At 39.3% G+C, this 23,381-nt stretch overlaps 1 protein-coding gene and 1 long non-coding RNA gene across 5 annotated transcripts in view; one reads left to right on the top strand and one right to left on the bottom strand.

Moving 5' to 3' along the window:
* RGS7BP (regulator of G protein signaling 7 binding protein) overlaps positions 1 to 23,381 on the bottom strand; it is a 92,782-nt gene that overhangs the window by 10,156 nt on the left and 59,245 nt on the right. For 3 of the 4 annotated variants that reach the window (XM_019743792.3, XM_019743787.3, XM_088796522.1), the window contains exons 3-5: positions 22,945 to 23,075; positions 7,858 to 8,005; positions 4,747 to 4,817 (exon numbers count right to left, since the gene is read on the bottom strand). In XM_019743792.3, the coding sequence (XP_019599351.1) occupies positions 4,747 to 4,817; positions 7,858 to 8,005; positions 22,945 to 23,075 (350 nt within the window). Of the gene's footprint in view, positions 1 to 4,742; positions 4,818 to 7,857; positions 8,006 to 22,944; positions 23,076 to 23,381 lie in introns of those variants that run through there. The other variant, XM_088796523.1, reaches the window with a different exon arrangement.
* Positions 7,397 to 23,381, top strand: part of LOC141570702 (uncharacterized) — a 42,792-nt gene continuing 26,807 nt past the window's right edge. Inside the window, exon 1 of the long non-coding RNA XR_016020623.1 lies at positions 7,397 to 7,602. This is a non-coding gene — a long non-coding RNA (uncharacterized LOC141570702). The remainder of the gene's footprint in view (positions 7,603 to 23,381) is intronic.

Raw genomic sequence — 23,381 nt, 5'->3', positions numbered from 1 at the left:
GGCTTGTTCAAGCACAGATCGCTGGCCCCACCTCTAGAGGTAGTAGGTCTGTCGTGGGGCCAGAGAATTTGCATTTCTTAAGAGTTCCCAGACCTGCTGATGCTATTGGTTCCTAAAGGACACTTTGAGAACCACCGCATTAAGCAAAGACCTGGTTGGTTCTGGCTATGGGGGTCCAGATGGAGGTGGATCAGGGGTACGAGTCTGGGGCATTGTCCCTAGACCCAATTTAGTCTGGAATAGGACTGTCTACAGGAGGGTACCCATTCTAGAACAGATCCAGTTCCTGGCGGATCCACTTTAGGGTGATCCTACTGTATCAACAACCAAATTCTAGGCAAGAATGAAGTGTGCCAACACACCCCACAGTATACATTAAGTTTTTGAAAAGGTGAAACGGTCTTTTGGGCTTATTTTGTTTAATTTGTTTCTGCCATTTTTTGCTTGATTACAACATGCATTTGGAAGATGCTCGTCCTTCACTTTCCAATCTCCTTTCAGCTTTTGTCAGTAACCTTGTGGGCTCACCACAGGTGGTTCTATTTGTAATCCATTTGACACAGCAAGGCTATCATAATTAATGAAGCGCCCTACAGCATTGCGGTGACCCAGAATGTAGGACAGGAGAGGTGCTGAAGCAGTGGATAGACTAGTGGGCTGGGAGCCAGGAGGTCTGGACAGTGTTGGGAGCAAACAAGGGCGGCTCGCTTTTCCTTTGTGCTCCTCGTTGTGTCCAATCTTCAGCTGGAAGGATGGGAAAGAGGCCCTGTCTAAAACGCAGGTATAATCACTAACCATTAAAATTCCTCCTCTTGGCTACCTTCCTTTATTTGCCACTGAAAATCAATTTAAAGCAAATACTTGTCAAGTTTTGCTTGTGGGAGGAAGGGGGCAAGATCTGATTAAACCTTTCAATGCTAAAATAAATGTGGAACAGTTCCTTTTTCGAGCACTTGGATGGAGCTTGGAGAACAGGGGTATCTGAGCATTTCCAGTGTAGGCTCCCCTAGCACTTGCCTGGCAGGATTTTCACATGGTCAGGGTTTGAGGAAGGAAAAAGAGGGACCAGGAGTCATATATTTTCCTCTTTTTCCCCCTCTCTCTGCTTCAAACACACACATAAATGGAATAAAAAGAGAAAGAAAACAAGAAGCCAGAAAGAAAACAGATGGCTTCCTATAATGATTTTCATCCAGTTAGTATTGTGTTTTGACAATTAGGTCCTACAGAAAAGAACTGGAATAAGTTTTTCTACATTTTACCCAATACCATTTCCTGCATATATTAACCTAGCTATACAGTAAACGAATCACCTGGAAAGACATCAGACAGGTCCTGGAGAAGTCCTCATGGTCTATCTTGGTATATATAGTCAGACAGAGCAATCTGGCTGGTTTGTTTATTAAAACAGTGCCATGTGCATCTGCTAAAAAATATTCCCAGAGGGACTAAAGAGGCTTGTTCTCCTTCCTTCAGCCCTTCTCAGACCCTGCAGTCCAGATTCACATCTGCCCCTCTCCACGGGTCAGCTCACAGTGACGTGATGCTGTGAGTACCCAGTAAACATGTAGAGAGCAGTGGTGTACCTTTACATGCTACGGTCTCCCATTTCTCTCATAAATCAAGAAACCTGAATTACCCACAAGACTTCACCTCAATTTAAAAAAAAACTATTTTACAACCCTACTGCATCACTCCCTTCTAAAGAAGTGCTGGCATCTCCTAGCTTTTTCCTTCTCGTTCCCCAAATGAATTCAGGGTTGAAGCCCTTGGGATCATTTCTTTCAATGACTACTCCCTTTTCATTCATGTTTTTACTCACAGTATCAATCTTTAATTACTATTATATTTAAAAGGTATTTCAAATCAAATTATTTTTCTGTTTGTAAAAGTAATACGACGTTACATAAAAATATTTACATTATACTTTTTATGATGATAAAAATGTCTTAAGGAAACAAAATGAAATTTCTCTTTTTCCATTAATGCATGGCTCAAACACTGCTGGATGAATTTTCCCTAAATATAGAGGGAACGTTTCGGAGGGCTTGATTTAGAACAGAGGCTATAAGGCACACCCAAAATTCAGACTGCAGCACCCTGGGCAGCCACACTCCTGGCAGCAGAATGTGAAGTACAGTGAGGGCCCATGAGCTCTTGATAGGGGTTGACTTGCCAAACATCATATTAGGAAACTAAGGATAGCTTCAGACATGAGCCCCAAATCCAAAGTCTCGGGGATCAGTGTTCTGAACCTCAGGCTGAAGATCAACTTTCATGGACTATGCCCCCATAATTAGCTCCAGAGCGAGTGGTTCAGAGCAGAGATTGTTCTGTTTGATAATGATTTGGAGTTTTCCTGAGCTGGGTTGGATGGGCCAGCTGGTAAATAATAGCAACAACCACAACAACAAAGCATGTGTTGAATGTTTGTTCTCTGTATGTCAGTAGTAAATATATGGCATGGATTGTTTCACTTAATCCTCACAACAATTCTCTGAACTAAGTGATACTATTATCTCTTTTTCAGGGATGAGGAAATGGAAATTTCCAGAAGTTAAACAACTCGTTCCAGAGCATAAAGTTGGTAAGTTGCAGAGCCAGCATTCAGACGCAAAGCTAGCCTTAATCTAGAGTCCCTGGTCCCAACCCATGCTTATTTCTAGTAACAAACTTGCATGCTGGGGTCACATATAGTAAAACACTGCTTTCTTAAAATATGACAGGTCTCCAAGACACTACACCCATGGCTCACACCAGCCAGCCCGGGTCAGCAGGCCCGTCAGGGGTGCTTCTGGTTCACTGATGCACCGCACCCCCTGCCTCTTATTTCCTGACATGCTGCCTCCATCCATTCGAATCAGGCCACACCTTGGCATCTTCGTCTGGTGTTCTCACTTCTACTTCTCCACCTTCTGCTACGCTGTTCCCTGAGCTGAGAGGCGCTCCATCTTTGCTGCCAAATCCTCTCCGTCCTTGCTCGGAGGCAGGCAGCACCCTGCTCCCCCTCTCCCAGGCTTTGCTCAGTGGAAGCAAAGGACTTTCTTTCTTGCCTCTAAAACCCTTTTCCCCACCCTCTGTGCACCACTCTCTGAAACTGATGCTTTACTTCAGGCTGCTCCGGCCACCTATGCTTAGTAAACGTGCTTATTTTTAGTCCTTTGTACATAGCTGCAGACCCTGGGGCTGCAAAGTTGGGTCCACATTTAACGAACATTTATTGTTCATGGTCTAGGAATCGCTCTAGGTATTGGAGATACAATAGTTAACAGAAGCTTAGAGGCCCCTTCCCCACAGAACTTACATTCTAGTGAATATCCCCTTTCTCTTTCTGTGTTAGGATGTGTACCCCTATAGGATAGCTCTGGAGATAGCCTGCCTGGGCTCACATCCAGCCTTTCTACTTACTGTCTGTGTGACCTTAGCCAAGTTAGTTAACCTCTCTGTGCCTCAGTTTCCTGTAAATTGGGAAACATTAATAGCAATTCTCTCAAATGTGTTATTAGAATTAAATAAGTTAATAATCTACGGTATTAAGGATAGTGGCTATGATATTGTGATTTATATAAGAAATAGGTATTTGATCTTCCTCTTCCAGGTACAGACCTCCTAAAACTCTTGAAATTTCCTAAGTGACCAGAGCCCAAAAGGAGTCTTTTTTTATGTTAATGAGGCAACTTTTAGAAAACACCTAAAGATGGGGGCTGGTTGCCAGGAGAACCAATTGGAGGGTTGGAACCTTCAGTCCCATCCAGGGAAGGGAGAGGAAGGGGCAGGAGATTGAGTTCAAGCTCCGAAGGCCAATGATTTAATCAATCATGCCTGTGTACCTCCATAAAAATCCAAAAGGATGGGGTTCCACCGGCTTCGAGGTTGGTGAACATGGTGAGATTTGGAGAGAGTTGGTACACTTAGAGAGAGACGTAAACTCTCATCCTTTCCCCGTACCTTGCCTATGTATCTCTTCCACCTGGCTGTTCCTGAGTTATGCTCTTTTATGATAAACCAGTGATCTGGTAAGTAACATCTTTCTCTGAGTTCTGTGAGCTGCTCTAGCAAATTAAGGTGACAACTTGGATTTGCAATTGGTGTTTGAAGTGTGTATGTGTGGGGGCAATCTTCTAGGACAAAGCCCTTAACTTGTGGGATCTGCTTTTATTTTCAGGTAGTGTCAGAATTCAGTTGAATTGTAGGACACCCAGCTGGCATCGGAGACTTGCCTGGTAGTATGGAAGCCACATGGGAATTGGCTGCATAATCACAGTGGCACACTGTAAGTTCTCAATGTATGTTCATTATTACTATTATTTCTTTAGATAATTAAATGTGTAGATGTTAGGGAACTTCCTTTGGCAGTAGTCTTAAATCTCCTCCACTAGGCTGTAAACTCCTTAGAGGCAAGGACCAAGTCTTCCTTCCTTTTGTGTTTGCCACACCTGGTATAGTGCTTTCCACAGCATGGGCAATAAATCAATGCTCTTGACTGACAGGGCCAGTGGAGAAGGTGTCTGTTTTGAGGTCAGAGTATATCTCAGCTACTACCCTCAGGCAAAACTGTGTTCACCTGAGGGACTCCACTCTCATTAGCACATTTTCTTGAGGAAAGACAAATGCATGCTCAGTGTTTTCTATTGTTTGTGTAAAAAAACCAAAAAAACAAAACTTGCTTTGATTCCTCTAGAAACAAGACCCAAGGCTATCACGTTAAAAACATCCTCTGCCTCAAAAAGAAATGGCAAGACTCACCTTGATTTTTCAGTGGTAAAGGCATAGTTTCCCTGAGTTTGCTTAAAAGGTTTTTCATTTCTCGCATGTCTCTGTAAAATTGATAAAAAGAAAAAATAATCAGCTGTAAATTTTTGAAATGCAATCTCAAACACTCTGTTCTATGAGACAACTAAAGGATAAAAGTCTGTGATTAAATTGTACTAGCTCTAGTTTCCAACAGGCAAATATTGAATTTATTTTGCTTTTATAAGAAAAACATCTGAGATAGGTTGGCTCTGGAAGGGAAGAGAGCTACTCTGGCAAACATTTCCATAGGACATTCTGCTTAGGAGCCCTCATCTCTCTGTCTTCAGTTGGATCTGGCTGAGATTAGAGAAGAGCTTCTGATCATGAAGACAATACTTCAGATTTCCAAGGGGAGGCAAAGGGAACACAACTAGAATAACAGAGGGAGGAGTTACCCTGGGCAAGGCTGAGACTGGGTGATGATGCTCTAAGGCTTTATGGTCAGACAGCTTTTGTGGTTGTGTAGGTTCATTCGCTGTTGTCTAAAGTCACCATGATTGGAATTCGGTGCAGCACAGGTATTAAGCATTTATAGGACCAACAGTTAATTCAACTGACTTGGGATGATGGGAGAGTATGACAAATTCTAAAATTGTCAGTGGATGAAACAGAGAAAGAGAGAGAGAGAGGGAGAGAGAGGGGTACCTGGAACAGCTGGGTCTTCTTCTAGCCACTGACATATATGTGTGCCACTGCACACCTCCAACATCCTCTCTCATCTCAGAGTATGTATGATCATAAAAACCGCAGAACTATAGAGTAGGATGCCATTTTAGGGGGCTTCTAGTCTGGGATAGGGGGCAAGTTGGACTTTTCAAATCCTTGGCACAGTGATTCCCCACACGTTGAGGTGATTGTCCAATGGAATTAGCACTCTTAAAATCCTGGGGGACAGTGGTAGATTTCATTGAAAAGAGCACATACATCTTTTAGTTAATTCTCAAATAGGCAAGCAATAGCAAGCACCAAGAGTTTAAGAAACTTTGGGGGGTAGGATGATCCTAAATCTGAGGAAATTCTATCTGTGAACAGATTTTTCTTCTGCCATTTGAGGAAAGAGAGCCACCGTTTAATTTGAGGTGTAAAATTCCTCTGTCCATTTGATGAAACATAACTATTCTGTTGAGCATGGTTTGAGGACCACTTGTCTTAGGGAGACCAGAGACCCCATGGGATCTCCTCCTCAAGTATAGACTAATAGGTGAAGAGGAAGGGTGGATTGGAAAAGGAGGGGAAAGCAGCTGCGGATGGGTAGAAATACACCTGTAACAATGTTCAGAATGCTTTCCCCCAATTGGGAGGATGTGTCAATGGAGCACTGCATGCTGACAAGGCCCAAAGGGTGTTTCTAAAAGGAGTAGGGAGGGGCTGCGGAGGGAGAAGGAGGGCAGAAGTGCAAGGGACACAATCTGTAAAACTCCCAAGGGTAGATGGATGGTTGGGCAGCGGGAGGCACAAGGTGGGAAAGGGCTAGGAATGCAATATGTGCGATTGAGGCAAGGTCTCCCTGGAAAGCACTAATTCTCAGCCTTGGCTGCTACAGGCGAGAATTACTTTATGCTGAGGCCCCCACCGCCGACCCCACCCCCCGCCCCGTGAGAGCCCGATTTGGTTGGTTTACAGTGGGACTCAGTCATCAACGTTTTTAAAAAGCCCTCTTTGTGATTTTAGTGTGCAGCTCAGTGTGAGAGCCACTGATCTCTTAGGGCAGAGAGACCGAGGAACTGAGGAAACCACCTTCCCAGACAGGTCTATGTGTCGCCGTCTCTCAGTCATTCCGATCTCCTTGAACCTGAATCCAGGCTTTTAGGCAGAAGTGAAACACTGCCACTCTGTGGGCTATATTCTCCTATTCTGATTGCCAGCCGCAACTTGTTTTCTACAAGCGTGCAGGGCTTGGATATAGCTTCTGTGCAAGGTTTCTGAAAAGGAAAAAAGCTTTGCGGATGGATTATGTCCTGACCATGGCACTCTGGCAGATATTTCTTCCTGGGAATAGAGCAAAGCATTTTCTATTTTATAAATTAGGATAAATCACTCCCTCATCATTTGTCTATAGTTCTATCAAACCGTGCCAAACAGCTTTATTGTTTGAATTGTTGGATTTCCAAGCTTATGCAAAATCCAAGTTTTATTAATAGTACATAATTACCACATGCTTCAATTTTCTATAAACACAGAAATTTGGTAATTAGCTTTAGAATTATATTACAATCTGAAAGTAGAACCACAATGGCTATAAATGCCCTTGTGTGTTACATTTCTAAAAATAAGAAAAATAAGATGTTCATTATCTTGTCAATGACTCAACCCCACACGCACAGAGCACTTGGTGGGACTGCCCAGTGTTCGTTCAGCTGCTTTGTGCTGACTCCCGGGGACATTAGCAGCAAAGGACAAGATATTAGTGTGAAGGCCAATAAACAAGGACCTCGTTCTTCTGCCTCATGGAATGGCATTTGTAGCATCTAGATGAGACATGACACTTACTGTATTATCATTGCCCCCTTTCCCCCAAGTGAAATGGAATAATTGTAGAATTTCTTCTTCCCAAGAAACTCCCTCTGAGAGTGAGCAACTGTTAAGACAAATGCATTAACTCGCTTTGACCACTAAGGGGCCCTCATCTACATTCCGGGAGAATAAGAGAAGGGAGTCCTGTGAAAAGCTGTTCAGGAAATTAGACAGAACGCTCCGCCCCTGACTGGCAGCTGCTAAGCAGGCCATTCCATGCACCTGAAATCCGAGAATTTACAGCCGGCGTCTTTGCATAATTTGGGTACCCGGCCCAGTGAGAGAGCTGTGATGGTATGTAGATCCAACTTTCTCCCCTTCCGAGGAAGCACATTTTCATTTCCATGGAGACGCAATGGGGTGGAGTGGGTGAGCGCAGCGCTGGGAGTCCGCTCTCGTGCTACTATTCCGCGCAGGATCTGGACCCCTTCCCTTCCCACAACTCAGTTTCCTGAGAGCTGTTTCTGAGAAAATCTTGACTCCTTGTAGCCCCGAAAAGTGTTAAGTGGAGGAGGATTGGCAGTCTATTTAGGGTACCTTCCCACTTACCTTTCAGTGTTCTCAATGTCTGTGGAAACCTGCCAGCAATGTTGCTGAATATCTACGGGGGATGATGCGGAGTCCTCTAGAGCAGGTGTTTCAGCACTCTCCTCAATTTTGCTATCCAAGCTCTTGGTTCCCCCGCCAGGCTCCTTTCCTAAGGGGTGGGGGTGTTGGTAAAGAAAAGGGGATAAGAAATCATAAATGCAACTTGCATACCCAAGATGTCGTTGCAAAGGTTGGCTATGCTTTGAGTCAAATACTCCATTAACACTAATAACTTTCCAAATACTAAAATAATTTATATATGTATATATGTGTGTGTGTATATATATGTGTGTATATATATATATATATATATACACACATATATATACACACACACATATATATACACACACATATATATACACATACACTTACATATATACACATATATATAGTGTATGTGTGTGTGTGGCATGTTTTCACAACATTCTGGGAAAGATAGCTTGAGGTCAATGCAACCTGAAGATCAAGATAAAAGGAAGGGCTCCGTCTTTGATGGAATATTGGTGCTCTGTTACCCTTTCTTAGTGAGTTTGACCAGGTTAGCTTGGGGTGGGGGATGCAATCTGGGAAACCGTGCTGCTTTTGGTCCTCAGGTGCAGGGGCAGGTAAGAGGGCCAGGAGCAGGGACTCCAGCAGGAAGAGTGGGAGCTCTTGCTGTTCTCTCTGACTCTGACACAGGCTCTCTTGTGGAAAGCGCAGAGACTGGACGAGCAGTCCATTGCTTCTTTAGTGTATCCTCCTATGAGGAAAGAGCCAGGCCTCAAGATCTAGCCTTACTCTGCTGAGACCATGAAGTGCCATCAACTAAAGTGCTATGTCCTGGGGAGTGGTCCATAGAAATGCATTGCCAATCCACTAAGACTTGTATTTACCAGGACTGATCTCAAGTGAATAAATCAACGTTTTTCTGGCAACAAATCTCCAAAGTTGTTCAGCCATAATTTGTATGAAATTAAATGACGTGGCTTAGGTGTCTTCTGTTAATGTCTTTTTCTGCTTTGAACCTTAGTGCATTCACGCTCGGGTATCCTGGTACCAAGGGAATGGCCTATGAGACCTGAGAACTGGGGTTTAAACCTACCTTTGTCAGCCATTCATTCACTCACTCATTCAGTCACTCATGTACAAATATTTCTTGAATGTCGGCTAAGTACCAGGTATTGGTCTTGATGCTAGAGATATAGAGATGAAAGACAGACATAGTCTTTGTCTCATGGAGTGTAAAGAGCTGGATAGACGATTTAAAAAATTATACAAATAATACAACTCTGTTATATAAATTATGTAGCCTGGAAAAAAAGGATGGCTATACTCTTTTACTTGGTCATCCTGTTTTATTTGTATTATGTGGATACAGCTTTAGACTAGGTAAGAAATTGCTACAGCCCATGTCATTGAATATTCGTGATACAGCAGTTACACCTGGTTACCTCTTAACTCAGTTTCCCTAATCCTGGTGGGATTGTTTTTGCATGTTTTTAAAAAACAAAACAAATAAACAGAAAATGAAACAAACTTGTGAAGAGGATGGTTGTTCATAGTAAAATCTAACAGGAAGCTTTCCCCTTTGATTCCCAATCTGAAGGGAATTAGCAAAAATCTCATCCCCGTAATTGCTAACTGATATGGTAGCAACACAAGGAGAAAGAGACAAGCAATTAAGTGGTAATTAACTGTACACCATTCATCAGCCTGTAGTAGATATGGACCTCTGAATATTCAGCCAAAGCACAAACACCAGTTTACTGATGAGAACTTTTAATCCTTTTGTGGGTATTTTATGCACATTGATCCTGCGTAATGGAATTGCTTTTCTAATTTTATGGTATGCTGTTGGGTAGAAATTAATTAAGCACATAATTTAGCATATTACATTTCACAGTTGGAGGGCATTGACCTCTTAAAAGCATTTGTAGTATGCTTCCTGGTAGAGTACAGCAAATGCAGTCCATTTGCTACCCACCTCTGGGCAGGGTCAGCCTTTTGATGGGAGTCTGAGCCAGGGCTTCTGAGATCTGAGAGAGGGACAAAAGGGGGCTCTCCCAAAACAGCCTTCTGCTTTTCAAAATTCAGGAGGATAGGGCCATCTGAAAGCATACGTGGCTCATATTACACTCCTGTGGGATTGAAATGTCTCGGAGAATGGAGTATGGTAGCAAAACAATTCACTCTCAGATGGAATTCTCTGCTCTGTGGGCTCTGAGGCCACAGTGGCCCCAGTTCTCTGGTCAGGACTATAGAGCCCAAAGCTTTTATTCCAATGAGAACAGTGGAGGAAACAAGCTGGTGTGGTGTGATGTTTCTTCTTTGAGTCCTCTCTCTATCTTCTTCACATATACACCGTTTACAAGAAAGGCGTGAAGAGAATCCAATCCACAACCACTTTGTTTATACTTACTGTCTGCAATAATTCTACTTATATAAGACAAATACCATTCTGTAACTTTTACAAAGTTAAACAACTATTCATGTATTCCTGAAACATGCCTATGAGCTTGCAATGGCCAGTAATATCCTCATTTTTAGTGACTAGATCTAGCTCTGCTAATGTGGATGAACAAAAATGAAAACCTTGGATGTTGGACTTGCAGTTTAGTACTTTCCGTCACTTTACAAAATCTCTGCAGAATTTTGATCATATTGTATCTTCTCTGACTGAAACGTATTCAAAGACAGAAGAGATCAATATGAATTTAAAAGGTTTTTCAACTCCAGAATATATATGGAGTCAAGATTTATCTGCAAGTAGATAATTGCTGTCATTTATTGATAACACTTTTGTGCTGGGCATCCCTTCCCACTACAGAATTTATCACTATCAAAAATTATCTAACTAATGTATTTGCTAAGTAGTTTATGGATGCCCTCCCTAACCCCACCCTCATCTCCCATCTCCAAACTAGATATGTATAGTCTGTGAGGCTAGGAACTTCATGTTTTCTTCAATTCTAGAAGCCCACTATGAAGAGCCAAGCCTTATACATAGTAGGATTTCAATAGAAATATAGCATTTAAAAAGTTAATTATACTACGTATGTTGTACACATTGCTTTGCCATGTTAGTATGGTTAGAGATACTTTCATGTGAGTGCATTTTGATTGATTTCATGCTTTTAAATGGATAGAGTAGTATTCCGTAGTAAGGAATTTAGATTGTAATTGTTCCCTTTCTCTGCAATATGCCAGTATTTGTATAGGACAGATCCTTTGAAGTAGAAAACTGGACAAAGCATATGTACTCACAGTTTGTAGTTTATATATATTGCCACACTGACCTCTAAAAAGTTCATGCTAATTTACACTTCACTTTCACCAACAGTAAATGAAAGGACCCATTTCCCCACACCTTTGCCAGAACGTCATCGTATTATCAATATTTAATTTTTGTAATCTGATGGAGGAAAATAGATCTTATTGCAGTTTTATTTTTCATTTCCTTAATTACTATTGAGATAAAATTTATTTTTGTATGTTAATTGGCCACTCATATTTCTTCTTTTTTACACTTCTATTCATATCATTTGCCCATTTAAACAATGGGATTATCTTTCTTGTTGATTTGTAAGGGTTCTCTTTTATAATAAATGATACAATATAATGGATACTGATCATGTTATATATACTGCTTATATCTCTTAGCATCATATGTCTTAATTTTATTTATAATATATGTGTACATAAGTTAGTATTTTTATGATCAAAGTTGCTCATCTTTTTCCTTTATGTCTTTGGCTTTATGTTTTATCTATATTTTCTTCTAATACTTATACAGTTTTAAAATGGTCAGCCTTTTAATTCATATGTAATTTATTTTTACTTATGGTATGATGTAGTGATCTAAATTTGTATTTCAAATAAAGAATCAATTGCTCCAAACCCATTTACTGACTTTACTATTGATGTTTCTGCTCTTTCTTATATATTAAGTTCCAGTATAAATGTGGGTCTTTTTCTGGCCATACTCTTCTATTTCATATTTATTCATTTGTTTATCTTTATGCTAGTTCCATGATATTTTACTTATCATGGTTTTAATATATGGTAGGTAAAGTTCTCCTTCATTGTTCTTTAAAATATTTTTTGAGTCCACTGTAAGTAAAACTATAAGTTACTACCATCTGGGAGTTGGACCTTTAGTAAGGGATGAATCATTGATTACATTTTCAGTATTGTTTGGGTTTAATGGTTTATTCAAAATTTTTGCTTTTCTTGAGATAATTTTATTAATTCATGTGCCTAGAAGATCATCCACTGCATAACATTTTTAAGAGTATAAAGTTGAATATGGTTTTCTCTTATAATTGTTTCACATATGTTATGCTGTATATTTAGGACTCTTAATTTCTTTGTATACCATTTATTGGATTCCATATCTTCCACTTTCTTGGATTCAGTTTTTATTTTGTTGGAGCATATACTTGACTAATTATTTCAGAGGAGATCTGTGGAATGCAAAATTTCTTAGTCTTTATATGATTGAAAATACTTCCCCTGCCCCCCTCTCTCCTTCCCTCCCACCCCCCTCTCTCTTCATACTTAAATTTTAATTGGCTGGATATAGAAATCTATGTTTAAGCTAAGTTTCTCTCAGAACTTGGATGATACTGTTTTCTCATCTTCTATCTATATCCAGTGATGCATTATACGATGCATTTATGGCTCTCTGAAAAAATTTTAGGATGTTATCTTTAAATTTTTGAGTTATGAAATGGCTTTTAAATATGTCGAGGTATGTGTTCTTTTTATATTAATCTTTTTGGGCATTTGATTGGCACTTCCAATAAATTTCCTTCCATTTTATTTTGAAAATTAGCAAACCTACAGAAAATTTGCAAGAATAATACAGTGGGTACCCAAATATTCTAGTTTCACCAATTGTTAATATTTAGCCATATTTTCTTTTCTCTTTCAGTCTCTCTGTCTTTTTTCTATGTCTTTCTTATATACATATATGTATGTGTGTGTTTATGTATATGTATATAGGTTTCATATATATTATGTTGATTATATATAATTTTCACATATAAAATTATATATAATATATATTTTTTTCATGAACCATTTAAGAGTGAGTTGCAGACATTAATAATACTTTATTTTTATTACTTCAGCATATAATTCTTAGAAGACAAGGGTGTTTTCCTACATAACATCTTGACAATTATCGCACCAAAAAAATTAACTTTGATTAAATAGGATTAAATTCAATTTGATGCAATATTATTATTTAATATATAGTCTATATTCAAATTTCCACAGTTATTCCAATAATGTCCTTTATAGTTGTTTTTTAAACTCAGCAGATCAAATTAAGGATTATACACTTCATTTAGTTGATCTGTTTATTTTCCTTTTATCTAGGACAGCATCCTTGTCTTTTTTTTTTTGTCTTTCATGTCATTAATATTATTGAAGGAAAAGTCCAAACCAGTTGTTTTATAGAATGTCTTTTAACTTGGATTTGTCTGATTATTTCCACATGTCTAGATTCAGAATAAACATTTTTGGCAAAGATATTATAGATGCGATTTTGTATCCTTCTTAGTACATTGTGTCAGAAAGCACATGAATCAGTTTGTCACACTATTCATGATGTTAGTTAAAAGTATTATTGATTTCTTGGTTAAGGTGGTTTCTGTGAGCTTTTATCGTTGTAGATGCAGCCTTTTCCCTTTGTAATTATTAAGTAGACTGTGGAGTAATTCATTGATATATTATGGCTTTTTCAATTTAAATCTTTCTTTAGGTTTGGGAATTTTTTTCTATTGATTATCTCTCTCTCTCTATTATCTCTATTCTTTCAGAATTCCTATTTCATATTGGAGTCTCTGGATCTATCATCTATGTTTCTTAACTATTCCCCCTATTCCATATTTATTCTGGGAGCTGAATTCTGGGAGAATACTTTGATTTGATCTTTCAGTTCACTATTTTAGGCTCTCAGTGTTTCCATTATAATCTTAAGAACTGTGAAGGGTCTGAGTGAGATTTTTCACTCTACCTGTGAGTTAGCCAGCCACAGTTTCATGGATACTGGAAACAGACATGAGACTTGAGGTCAGAGACAAAGACAGTTTATTACTCACACAATAGCACTAGCCGAAGTATCAGTGTTGGTTTCTTGAGTCCCACAAGGAGACACAAAAAGGGCCAGATAATACCTGTAGACACAGGGGGCTGTGTGACAGGCGAGGAATCTTGAGCTCAGGGATCCTGAATCTTTTATAAGCATGTCTGCTTTTTTCTCCAGAGGGAAATATTTTCATTACACTGAATAGTAAGCATGCCTTGCTCTGGAGGGAGACACTGTCTCTATTTTCCAAGGCATTCACTAAATAAACATCCTTGAAAAGATAGTGTAAAACAAAGGGCAGTCAGTGCCTTGCTTTGAAAGACGTGCAGAAATGCACAAGAGTGAAGGAGAATTGTCTTCCAACAGTAATCCATCTACTGAGTTTTTATTTGATTGATAACATTTTTATTTACAACAAACCTGGCTGCTTCCTTTTTATTGTAGACAATTATTATTTTATGGGTATGAGAGACTCATAAGTCACTTTGAGACTATTGATTACATATATTTAAAATTCTTCATCTGTTTCCACTTTAAAATTTGTTCTTCAAGTATTCGTTGTTTATTTGTTGCATTTGGCATCTCCCCGTCAGGGTGTTGGTTTTTCCTAAAAAATCTAGTCTTTCCTGGATATGTATCTATTCAGATTTGACTTTGAGAACCTCTGTTTGCCTGTCATTCTGATTACGGTATCCTCCTTCTGGTTATTGTGGAGAAGGGTCAGGATGTTTGGCTGGACAATGTGTGTTTAAAGCTTGTCTTCTGGGTGCTTCTCATCTCTAGTGATAAGAGACCTGGGCATTCAGCCTATTTTGGGAGGCTGATGCCTGCTCTGAGGTTTCTGTTTAAAGCTCCTACTCCAATGAGATATACTGAATAGCTTATCCTGGAAAAAAACACTGGAGTCATGTGCTTACTTTCTGTTTCTTCTACAGCTGTCCTTCTAGGGACTTGGAGTTATTTCACACTCTGCTCTGCTTTGCTGCCCAGTCCTGACACACACACCAGACGTCCTCTTGGGGCACGCAGTGATGCTCTGTGTTGCTCAGTGTGGGGCAGCCCAGCTTTTCCTTGATACAATTTCAAACACTAATCTCCCTGACAACAGTTCCAATTTCTTGTGATTTGTGTTTGTTGATTCCAAGTTTGAAGTAGCTCTGGAATTGATTTCATTTTTGCAGTAATTTTCTCCTGTATGAATTTCTTTTGTTTCTTCTTGAGTTTCTTATCAGCTATGGTTTCCTCTATTTATATCCACCAATCCAATCCCAATTACTTTCTAGCTTTGAGAAATTCCTCAAAAGTTCTGGTCACCCTTCGTGTTTTTCAGGGGCATGGGAGATTGTTCTGTGTTTGCCAATCTCTATTTTCTTTTCCTCTTACAAGTAGGAGGAGCCATGTTATGGCCAATAGATTCTAAGCAGGAGTGATGTATGCCTCTTACAGATTGGCTCCTAAAAATCCTCTCATATGAGGATTTTAATGCTTTCTTTTCTCCCCTTGGCCATTGAATGGATGTGGAGAATAAAAAGAGAAACACTGCCCGCCCCACCCCTGCTCTGGCATTGGACTGTGACATGGATAAGTAATGAACTCTTATGGTTTTAATCCATTGAGATTTGGTGTTGTTTCATGCAGCGAATATCTTATATCCTGACAAATATAAGAAATAATATGGATTTATTTTTTTTCATTATATCTTTCCCCTCATTATTTCAATGGATTCTCAGGAGGAGGGAAAATACTATATGCATGAGTTCAGACCAACATTTCTAGACAAGCTTTTCCTCCAAGTATACTCCCTTTCTTTTGACAACCCATACAGAATGAAAACAATTCACTCACTTGTTCAATAATTATTAATTGAAACTCTACTCTGCTCCAGACACTGTGCTAAATGCTGAGGGTACAATGGTGGATACATTCAAGGTGATCAAATCTAGAGGACAACAGACAAGAAACCAGGCAATTACCCCTCAATATGTACGTGCTATAATCTGTGCCATGGAAATGCTTGGGGGACACACTGGGTGAGCAGCAACCCAGCCTGGGAAGGCCAGGAAAAGCTTTCTATAGGAAGTCCCACCTCAGTTACAAGCCACAGGAAGCAAAGAGGTAGACCGGGTCAATGAGATGGGTGTGGGGTGGGGTAACGTGGGTAAACTGTTCCAGGCAGAGGGTGCAACTGGAAAGAACTTGCAAGTTAAGGTTCTTTCAAGTAGTTCAAGATGCCTTGAGTGTGGTAAGGCAGAGTATGGGGTGGAGGGCAGGTGAGGTGGGCATTGCTGGTGACAGATAATTAGAGATTAGAGGGTCAGTTCATAGATTCTTCTGAACCACATTAAGGAGTCGGCAGAGGAGTACCCCACAAATGTAGACAGTGGCCAGTTTGAGTTCTGCATCCTCAGCTTCCCCACTTTGACCAGTTGTCCTTAGAATCGAGCACCTGTTCTCTGACATCAGGTGGGCTCTTAGGAGAGGGGTCAACCTTCTTCCAAATGGTATCTTCAAGTCAATTTTATTTCATCCAAGAAAGTGAATATGCATTTAAAATCATTTCACTTCTTATTATGAAATGAAAATCTCTGTCCCCTGAAAAATCAATTTCAGGCCTCAGTGAACAAATATTTGCTCAGAGAGGGGATGGAGGTAGGGGAGGAGAGCCTTTAGAGCACCTTGAAATAACTCTAAGCTGGCTTCATCACTGTTTAGAACTAAGACAGCCAAAAGTTGGCTGCTTTCCTCAGGGCCTTGTAAAGCTTTCTGCTTCCAGCTCCTTTGGGATTTCCATGTATTTTTAGCCTGTTTATGGATAATATAATAGGCATGTTTGAGGAAATGTTAAGGGAAACCACCCATGAAGCACATACCAGTTTGGAAGCCTGGTTATTCTTATATTCGTGAGAAATGGTCAGTAGTTTAGGAGGAATATAAACACATCTGATTGTGGGGCAGCCTCCAGAGCACCACAAAGCACCCTCAGCCTGAGAAATCCTAGGCAGTGACCCCAGAAGATGGGGCTGGGGTCATTTAGAGTGGAGATCTTCTGCCACACTTCACTCTAGAGACCAACTTTCCTTCTCTTGATCACTTATTTTTCCCACCCTCTTTCTTTTTCCCACTTCCATTCCTTCTTGCTTTCTTGCTAGTGTTCAGCCTCCCAGTGACAAAGGGAATTCTGTCATAGACAGTGTCTCTTTGGAGGCCTTGAGTTTGGCCTCTAGTGTCCAGCAAAGTCAGTTTTATACATTTGCATAAGTTTCCCCAGGAATCAAAACAAAACAAACCAATCTTCTCTGAGCCAATAACGTATCTCTGCACTATCATTTCCTTGATGGCAGGGGCAAATTTCCTATGTCCTTTATATTCCCGACATATTATCTGCTCTGATACTACGCCCAGGGCAGCTTTCAGGACAATTTTCATACTGACTGTGAACAACAAAATAAACACAGGTTACATGAGATGCATGGCAGCTTATCCAAGTAGTGATTCTCACTCTCATGCATTTTCATAACTGATAGGTACTTTGCAATTCCATACACTGTGAAACAAACGGGAAATATAGGCTGTTTGTTAACTAATCTGCTTTTACTCTCTTGCATTTCTAAAAAGCATGTAATTTAAATAGAAATAAGTTACATTAATTCAGTTGTTTACCTATATTAAGAAGTAGTTTCAAAAGCTTTTCTATAGCATGGAAAGAAGTTATTCACAGTGCCATAAAACACATATTGGAAAATAATAATTATATACAGAGCTCCATTCTTGCCCATATACAGGGAAGTGAACATTTTCCAATTCGGAAAAGATACAGAGCTTCCCTTCGCTCCCACTTCCCTAAATCCTACTCTGGGCTTCCTATGGCACAAAACTTGCATCACTGCTCCCAAAGTTTCAGCCATCTTGGTGGCTGCAAGTAGGTGATGGAGAAAGCAGATGCAAGGGCACCATTGTAGCACAGGAAAAGAGCAGGCCATGGGAGACACATTTAGAAAGGAGGCTCTTATCGTGCCATTTCCGCCTCTTATTGTAAAGCAGAACAATCTGCAAGTGGTATTTACTGTACAATTAATTAATTTCAACTTTCTTGTAATGGGTATCTAAAGCTAAATCATGCTCCTTTTGTATCACATGAATACTGCTTTTTATTTTTTTTCACTAAATATAATCATTTCTTAGTAAGAATTAAACTTCTTTACCCCAAGTAAAATGTTTTATAAATCATTAAATGATCTATGGAGGTAACTTACCCTCCTATGTTAAAAGTAACTCTCTGAACTTAGTGCTATTTTGGTAAGAAGTTAAATACAATGGACTTTAGCCATTAAACATGGTATTTTGAGGCATGCACACTAATCATTAAATAAGCCAAATCTGTGGATAAAATTTAATCAACCATGATACTCTTCTTCATTTCTCCATTTGATATGTTTTCTTGCCCTTCTCCAATGTAGCTTAATGGGAAATGGTCTGGTAGAGAGGAACAATCACAAACTTTGCACCAGGAGAAGTGTGTTGTGTGACCTTGGGCAAGTTACCTCTTTTAGCTGTGGGGTCTTCATCTATAAAATGGGGGAAATGATGCTGAAGGAAAAATGAAATACCATGTAAAAAGTACCTGACAAATAGAAGGTATACATTCAGTGGAAGCTATTATCATTGCTATTATTCTGCTCCTCACTTGACATCTGCTTTGACAAAAGACGATAAATATGGTGTCCTCCTAACTGGCATACGAAGACACGAAGATAGAGTAATAATAGATGGTTTCAGATCCCCCTTAGATTCCAGAAGTTGGTCTCATTTACATTCTTCAAGCAGCATAAGTTTGTTATGGTCTTGGGTCCTTTACATTAGATACCAATGTTTATGAGGTTGTTTCAAATCTCGCATTACAAACTATCTCCTCAGAGTTTTGACCATCTCTGATAAAGTAGCCACCCAGTCCGTCACTTTCTATTACATCACCTATTCTAATTATTGACATTGCATTTGTTAGTATTTTGGATTTCTGAACCTTTGATTTTTTGAAACTATTTCTCTGCACGTGACTATATCCTCCACAGGAACAGGGATCTCTTCACCTTTGATCACCGCTGCCTCCCAGTACCTGGTACAGTGCCTTACATATGATAGGTGCTCAATAGTATTTGTGCAAAGAATGAATGCATGTTTCCACTCAGACTTGGAATCATAGTCTATTTTAAGATTTATTCTGCTTCATTTCTTCTAACCTACTGTTCTATTTTAGTATCAACTGCCTCATTACATTGGAAAAGAAAGTCTTATGGCTTTATTCCATTTCTGTCTATATGTTGCTTGTTTCTTTTATTAGTGTGGGTCATTTCCTTTTCTTAATGTGATGCTGAAAACACTGGAGTCTTTACTGCTCATATTCTCTTCTTTGTCTTGAGTTCATCCTGTATTTTGCTGGATAGCAGTTCATTAATTTCTCATTAGAGTATCTTGAGCTCTCAGCTCCCACTAGATTTTGAATTAAGATTTTTCAACTTTTAACATTTTTATTTCCCTTTTATGATTACATTTCCTCTGCATATTTTTATCTTTGTATTGTTCATAGTGGTACATTTCAGGAGAAGAATCCCTTATTTCTGGAGGAGGATGGGAAAGTGGTAGACCTGCAAAGGACCTGGGGATAATTAATTTTGCTGTAAGCTATGGCAGAAAGGCGGAGCAGAGTCAGAGAGGGCCACTGACAAGTGAGGTAAGATGAGAACAAAGGTGGAAAGAGAAAGGTGAAATGTGAAGGGGAGTTGCACTGGAGTGTTCCATCGTCTGTGCTCCTTTCAGAATGGGAATGTTGCCAAAACTGATTGAGTGGGGAGAGAATGTGAGAGAGAGGAAAGCCATGGCCACAATAGCAAGATCATTCAATTCTCTTAGAAACCTGGCTCCACTTTCTGCCAACAGAATGAATGAAACCTGCAATCTCATTTCCTCTGGTGGCAGGAAACAGGCATTAATGGTCAATGTGATACATGGACTCAGTTATGGGAAAAGATTTCCTACCAACCTAACTGTGAGTGAGAGCAACTATTTTTCACTGTAAACATAGGAATTAAACTTTGTCAAGCAATGGTACAATCTACAACTTAAAGTGTTAGAATATGCAACTATAAAATGTCTAAAATTATACTCATTTGTCATCTTCTTGAAACAAACAGTTTTTCAAAACCACACCCTGCATGGGATAACCCAATAGCCTTTATAAAATGTGGATTTTACCTCACATTTTGGTAATTTAATTTTGTTGGCCATGAAAAAGAAGGAAATCATTTTAGTAGTCTTTTTCTTCTTCTTCTCCTTCTCCTTCTCCTTCTTTTTTCTTTTTTGCAATACCACGATGTTGTAAAGTATAAAAGATTTCCAAGTACTGGGTTGTACCAATCAAACTTATGAGACAGCAAACATTCAGAAGCATTGCACATGGAATAAGCATGAAGATCCACTGAAGATATTAAGGACTAGGGATAATTATAATTTGCTTAAGTGGCAGAGAAGGACAATCTTCATTACGAAATTCATGCTCACTGAAGGAGCTTTCAAATGATTTGAGGCTTATTTTTCCCAGAAAGAAATCATACTTTTTGTCCCTACAGTGACCTTGTGTCCCCTTTTTCTCCAAAGAGTAAACTCATGACTACTCAATGCAACAGTAAAACTAAATGTGACATATGATAATTTCTGGACTTCTGGTGATAGCCAGGGAAGTGATTAGAAATAAAAATAAATTAAAAGTACAGATAACTGTGAAACAATTTGGTTTCAGTATCTAATCTCAAAGAAAAATTGACCAGAGACTCTCATACACAGCCAACCTTAATGATGCGATTATAATTCCTTTCCTTTTCTTGATGGAAAAGAAATAGTGAAGAAGAGGGGAATGGCCAACCTGTAACACTCACACAGAGTGAGAAGAAATGCGCTAATCTAAAGGTTACCAAAACATCAGTTTTTATCATAGCATTAAAGGAAACATACCAGAAAGAGATTCTAAGCAGAAAGACATTTTTAGTGTTACAGGCTAGAATGGGAGTCACTAATTCCCCTAAGACTCTGAGGACTATTTGACTTTATTTTCCATCCTTTCTTCCTTCCTAACTTCTTTCCTTCCTTCTTTCCTTCTTTCCTTCCTTTCTTCTTTCCTTCCTTCCTTCCTTCCTTCCTTCCTTCCTTCCTTCCTTCCTTCCTTCCTTCTTTCCTTCCTTCCGTCCTTCTTTCCTACCTTCTTTCCTACCTGCTTTCTTTCCTTCCTTCCTTTTCTTTCTTTCCTCCCTCCCTCCCTCCCTCCTTCCCTTCCTTTCTAAAGGAAGCTGGAAGCCAGGAGGATAAAGCTGTAGTAACATAAGTTAGACTTGATGGTGGCCTAGGAGTAGAAATGGGTAAAAAGATTAAGGAGATATTAGAAGCTAATAGTCAACATGAATTATAAATTATTAAATTTGGGGTTTAGGGTAGTAGAACTCAAGGATGACTAGTAGCATATAGTAGTTGGCTGATAAATATGTGTTAAATGAATGAATGAAAAAAAGAAAGGTTTATAATGTGGACACTGGGTGATTGGCGGTACACTGATTATGCAAAATAGCATAATCTTGTTTTTTATCCTGCTGTGTGCATACGTATGTGTATACACAAGATTTGATTTTTACAAGTACTTTATCATGTCATTTCGCGCCCCCCCCCCCCACAAAATTGCATGCTCATCTGATTTCAAATCTCTACTTCAACTGTTTCTGAAATATCTTTGGTTTTTTTTAAATTAAAGTTTATTGGGGGTGACAAGTGTTAGTTCTGTTCCTTTCCTTACCTGAACCCTATCTTCACAACCCAGCTCAAGTCCTACACTTTCTACAAGATTTCCCCTGAGTATTAGAGTGTATTGACCTTTCCTATCTCTGAATTTAAAATCATAGGCAAGTATCACATTCTATCTACCCCCAATTTTCCTGAGCTCAAGCATAAAATGTTTGCATTCAGGAGTTCCCAATAAATTATTGTTCAATGAATTAAAGAAAATATAGTTGAATCCTTCAGTAATGGAAACTTTTGGCTTCCTCCCAGCATCCACTCCATTGCACCCTCTCCCATCATGGGTGGGTTGACCCTCTCCTAGTTCCAGGAATGGGCCTTGATTGTCTAAACTGGTCAGTATAATTCTATCCCTCTGTCTATAGTGATTGGTTCAAGTGAAGACCCATGATCTGACCTGGTCCAATCAGAATGAAGCTCATCATGTTTGCTAGTCTATAGTGGGGAGAAGTTTTGTCTTTTTATGGATCCCGTGGTATGCAGATATGATGACTGGAACTGATGCAATGAGTTTGCTAATGTGGGGGAAGGCAGCCTGAGGATAAAGCCAACACCCAGGAGAAGCCAGAGCATCACTGAGAATGGGAGTCAATAGTCTGATTAGACCATGCTGAAGCCACTGCCAATGCTGGAGGTTTCAGCCATTTCAGCCAATATATTCCCTTTATAGTTTAAGCCTGGTAATGAGATTTTTCTGTTATTAATATGTCTCCCTATTGTTTGTTGAGTTTCCCCTATTTTTAAATCTTTGGAATACAATATGTAATTTGTCTTCTTGCAAGCTAATTCATTTAGGGAAATAGCAGCAAGCTTGGATAGCATTTACTAGCCTAATAAGATCATTATATATATTTTGATGTCTGTGCTGATTCTAACCAGCCTTGTTCACAAGTGGTAATCTAAGAAATTGAGAACTGTTTCTACCACAATTTCTGTTCAAGGTGATCAGTGTTCTTATGCACTTAGTACTGATATTGACTTATATTATTAATTTATATCAAACATTTCCTGAAAATTTGCATCCATTCTAATTGTGTGTAGATAGACATATAGTGCATATAGGTACTTTGCAAAAGATGAGTATTTGTTTCACATTCCTCAGTGTTTAAGGCAATATATTAAATGTAGATAGATACCTTTTCGATGAAACTGAAGAGACCCCAGCAAGCATATGGATTTTAGCATCTCTGTTGTGTACATTTCTAAGCAGCACTGCAGCTGGATATAAAGCCGACAGATTTCTGGATGGATCTCACCATCTTCCGGGCTGCAACAGAATGAAAGAAAAACGCTGTGAACATTCTCAGGATTTCACTCATCAGCCATTTACCTTAGCTCTGTGGGGAAAAATGCTCAATAAATCTTCTTTAAAGCTTTGAGTCTTCCTACTTTCAACACAGGACTTCCTGCTTTCAAACCAATGACCAATGTCATAGTTCTTACATAAGTGTCTTTCTGACTAACTGCTTTAATTTTTTTTCCCTCTTCAGCAGCAGATTTCTGCTGAGAGCTTAAAATCACAAATGTTTTAAGTAATTTTCAATGTAAATGTTGGAACAAATTCCAAAATATA

Source organism: Rhinolophus sinicus, chromosome 3 (assembly GCF_057876585.1).
Source record: "Rhinolophus sinicus isolate RSI-liver-muscle chromosome 3, RSI-T2T, whole genome shotgun sequence".
In the NCBI taxonomy this organism is placed as follows: domain Eukaryota; kingdom Metazoa; phylum Chordata; class Mammalia; order Chiroptera; family Rhinolophidae; genus Rhinolophus; species Rhinolophus sinicus.
Note: the sequence above shows the minus strand (reverse complement) of the source record. Positions and strands in the feature narration are given on the sequence as shown.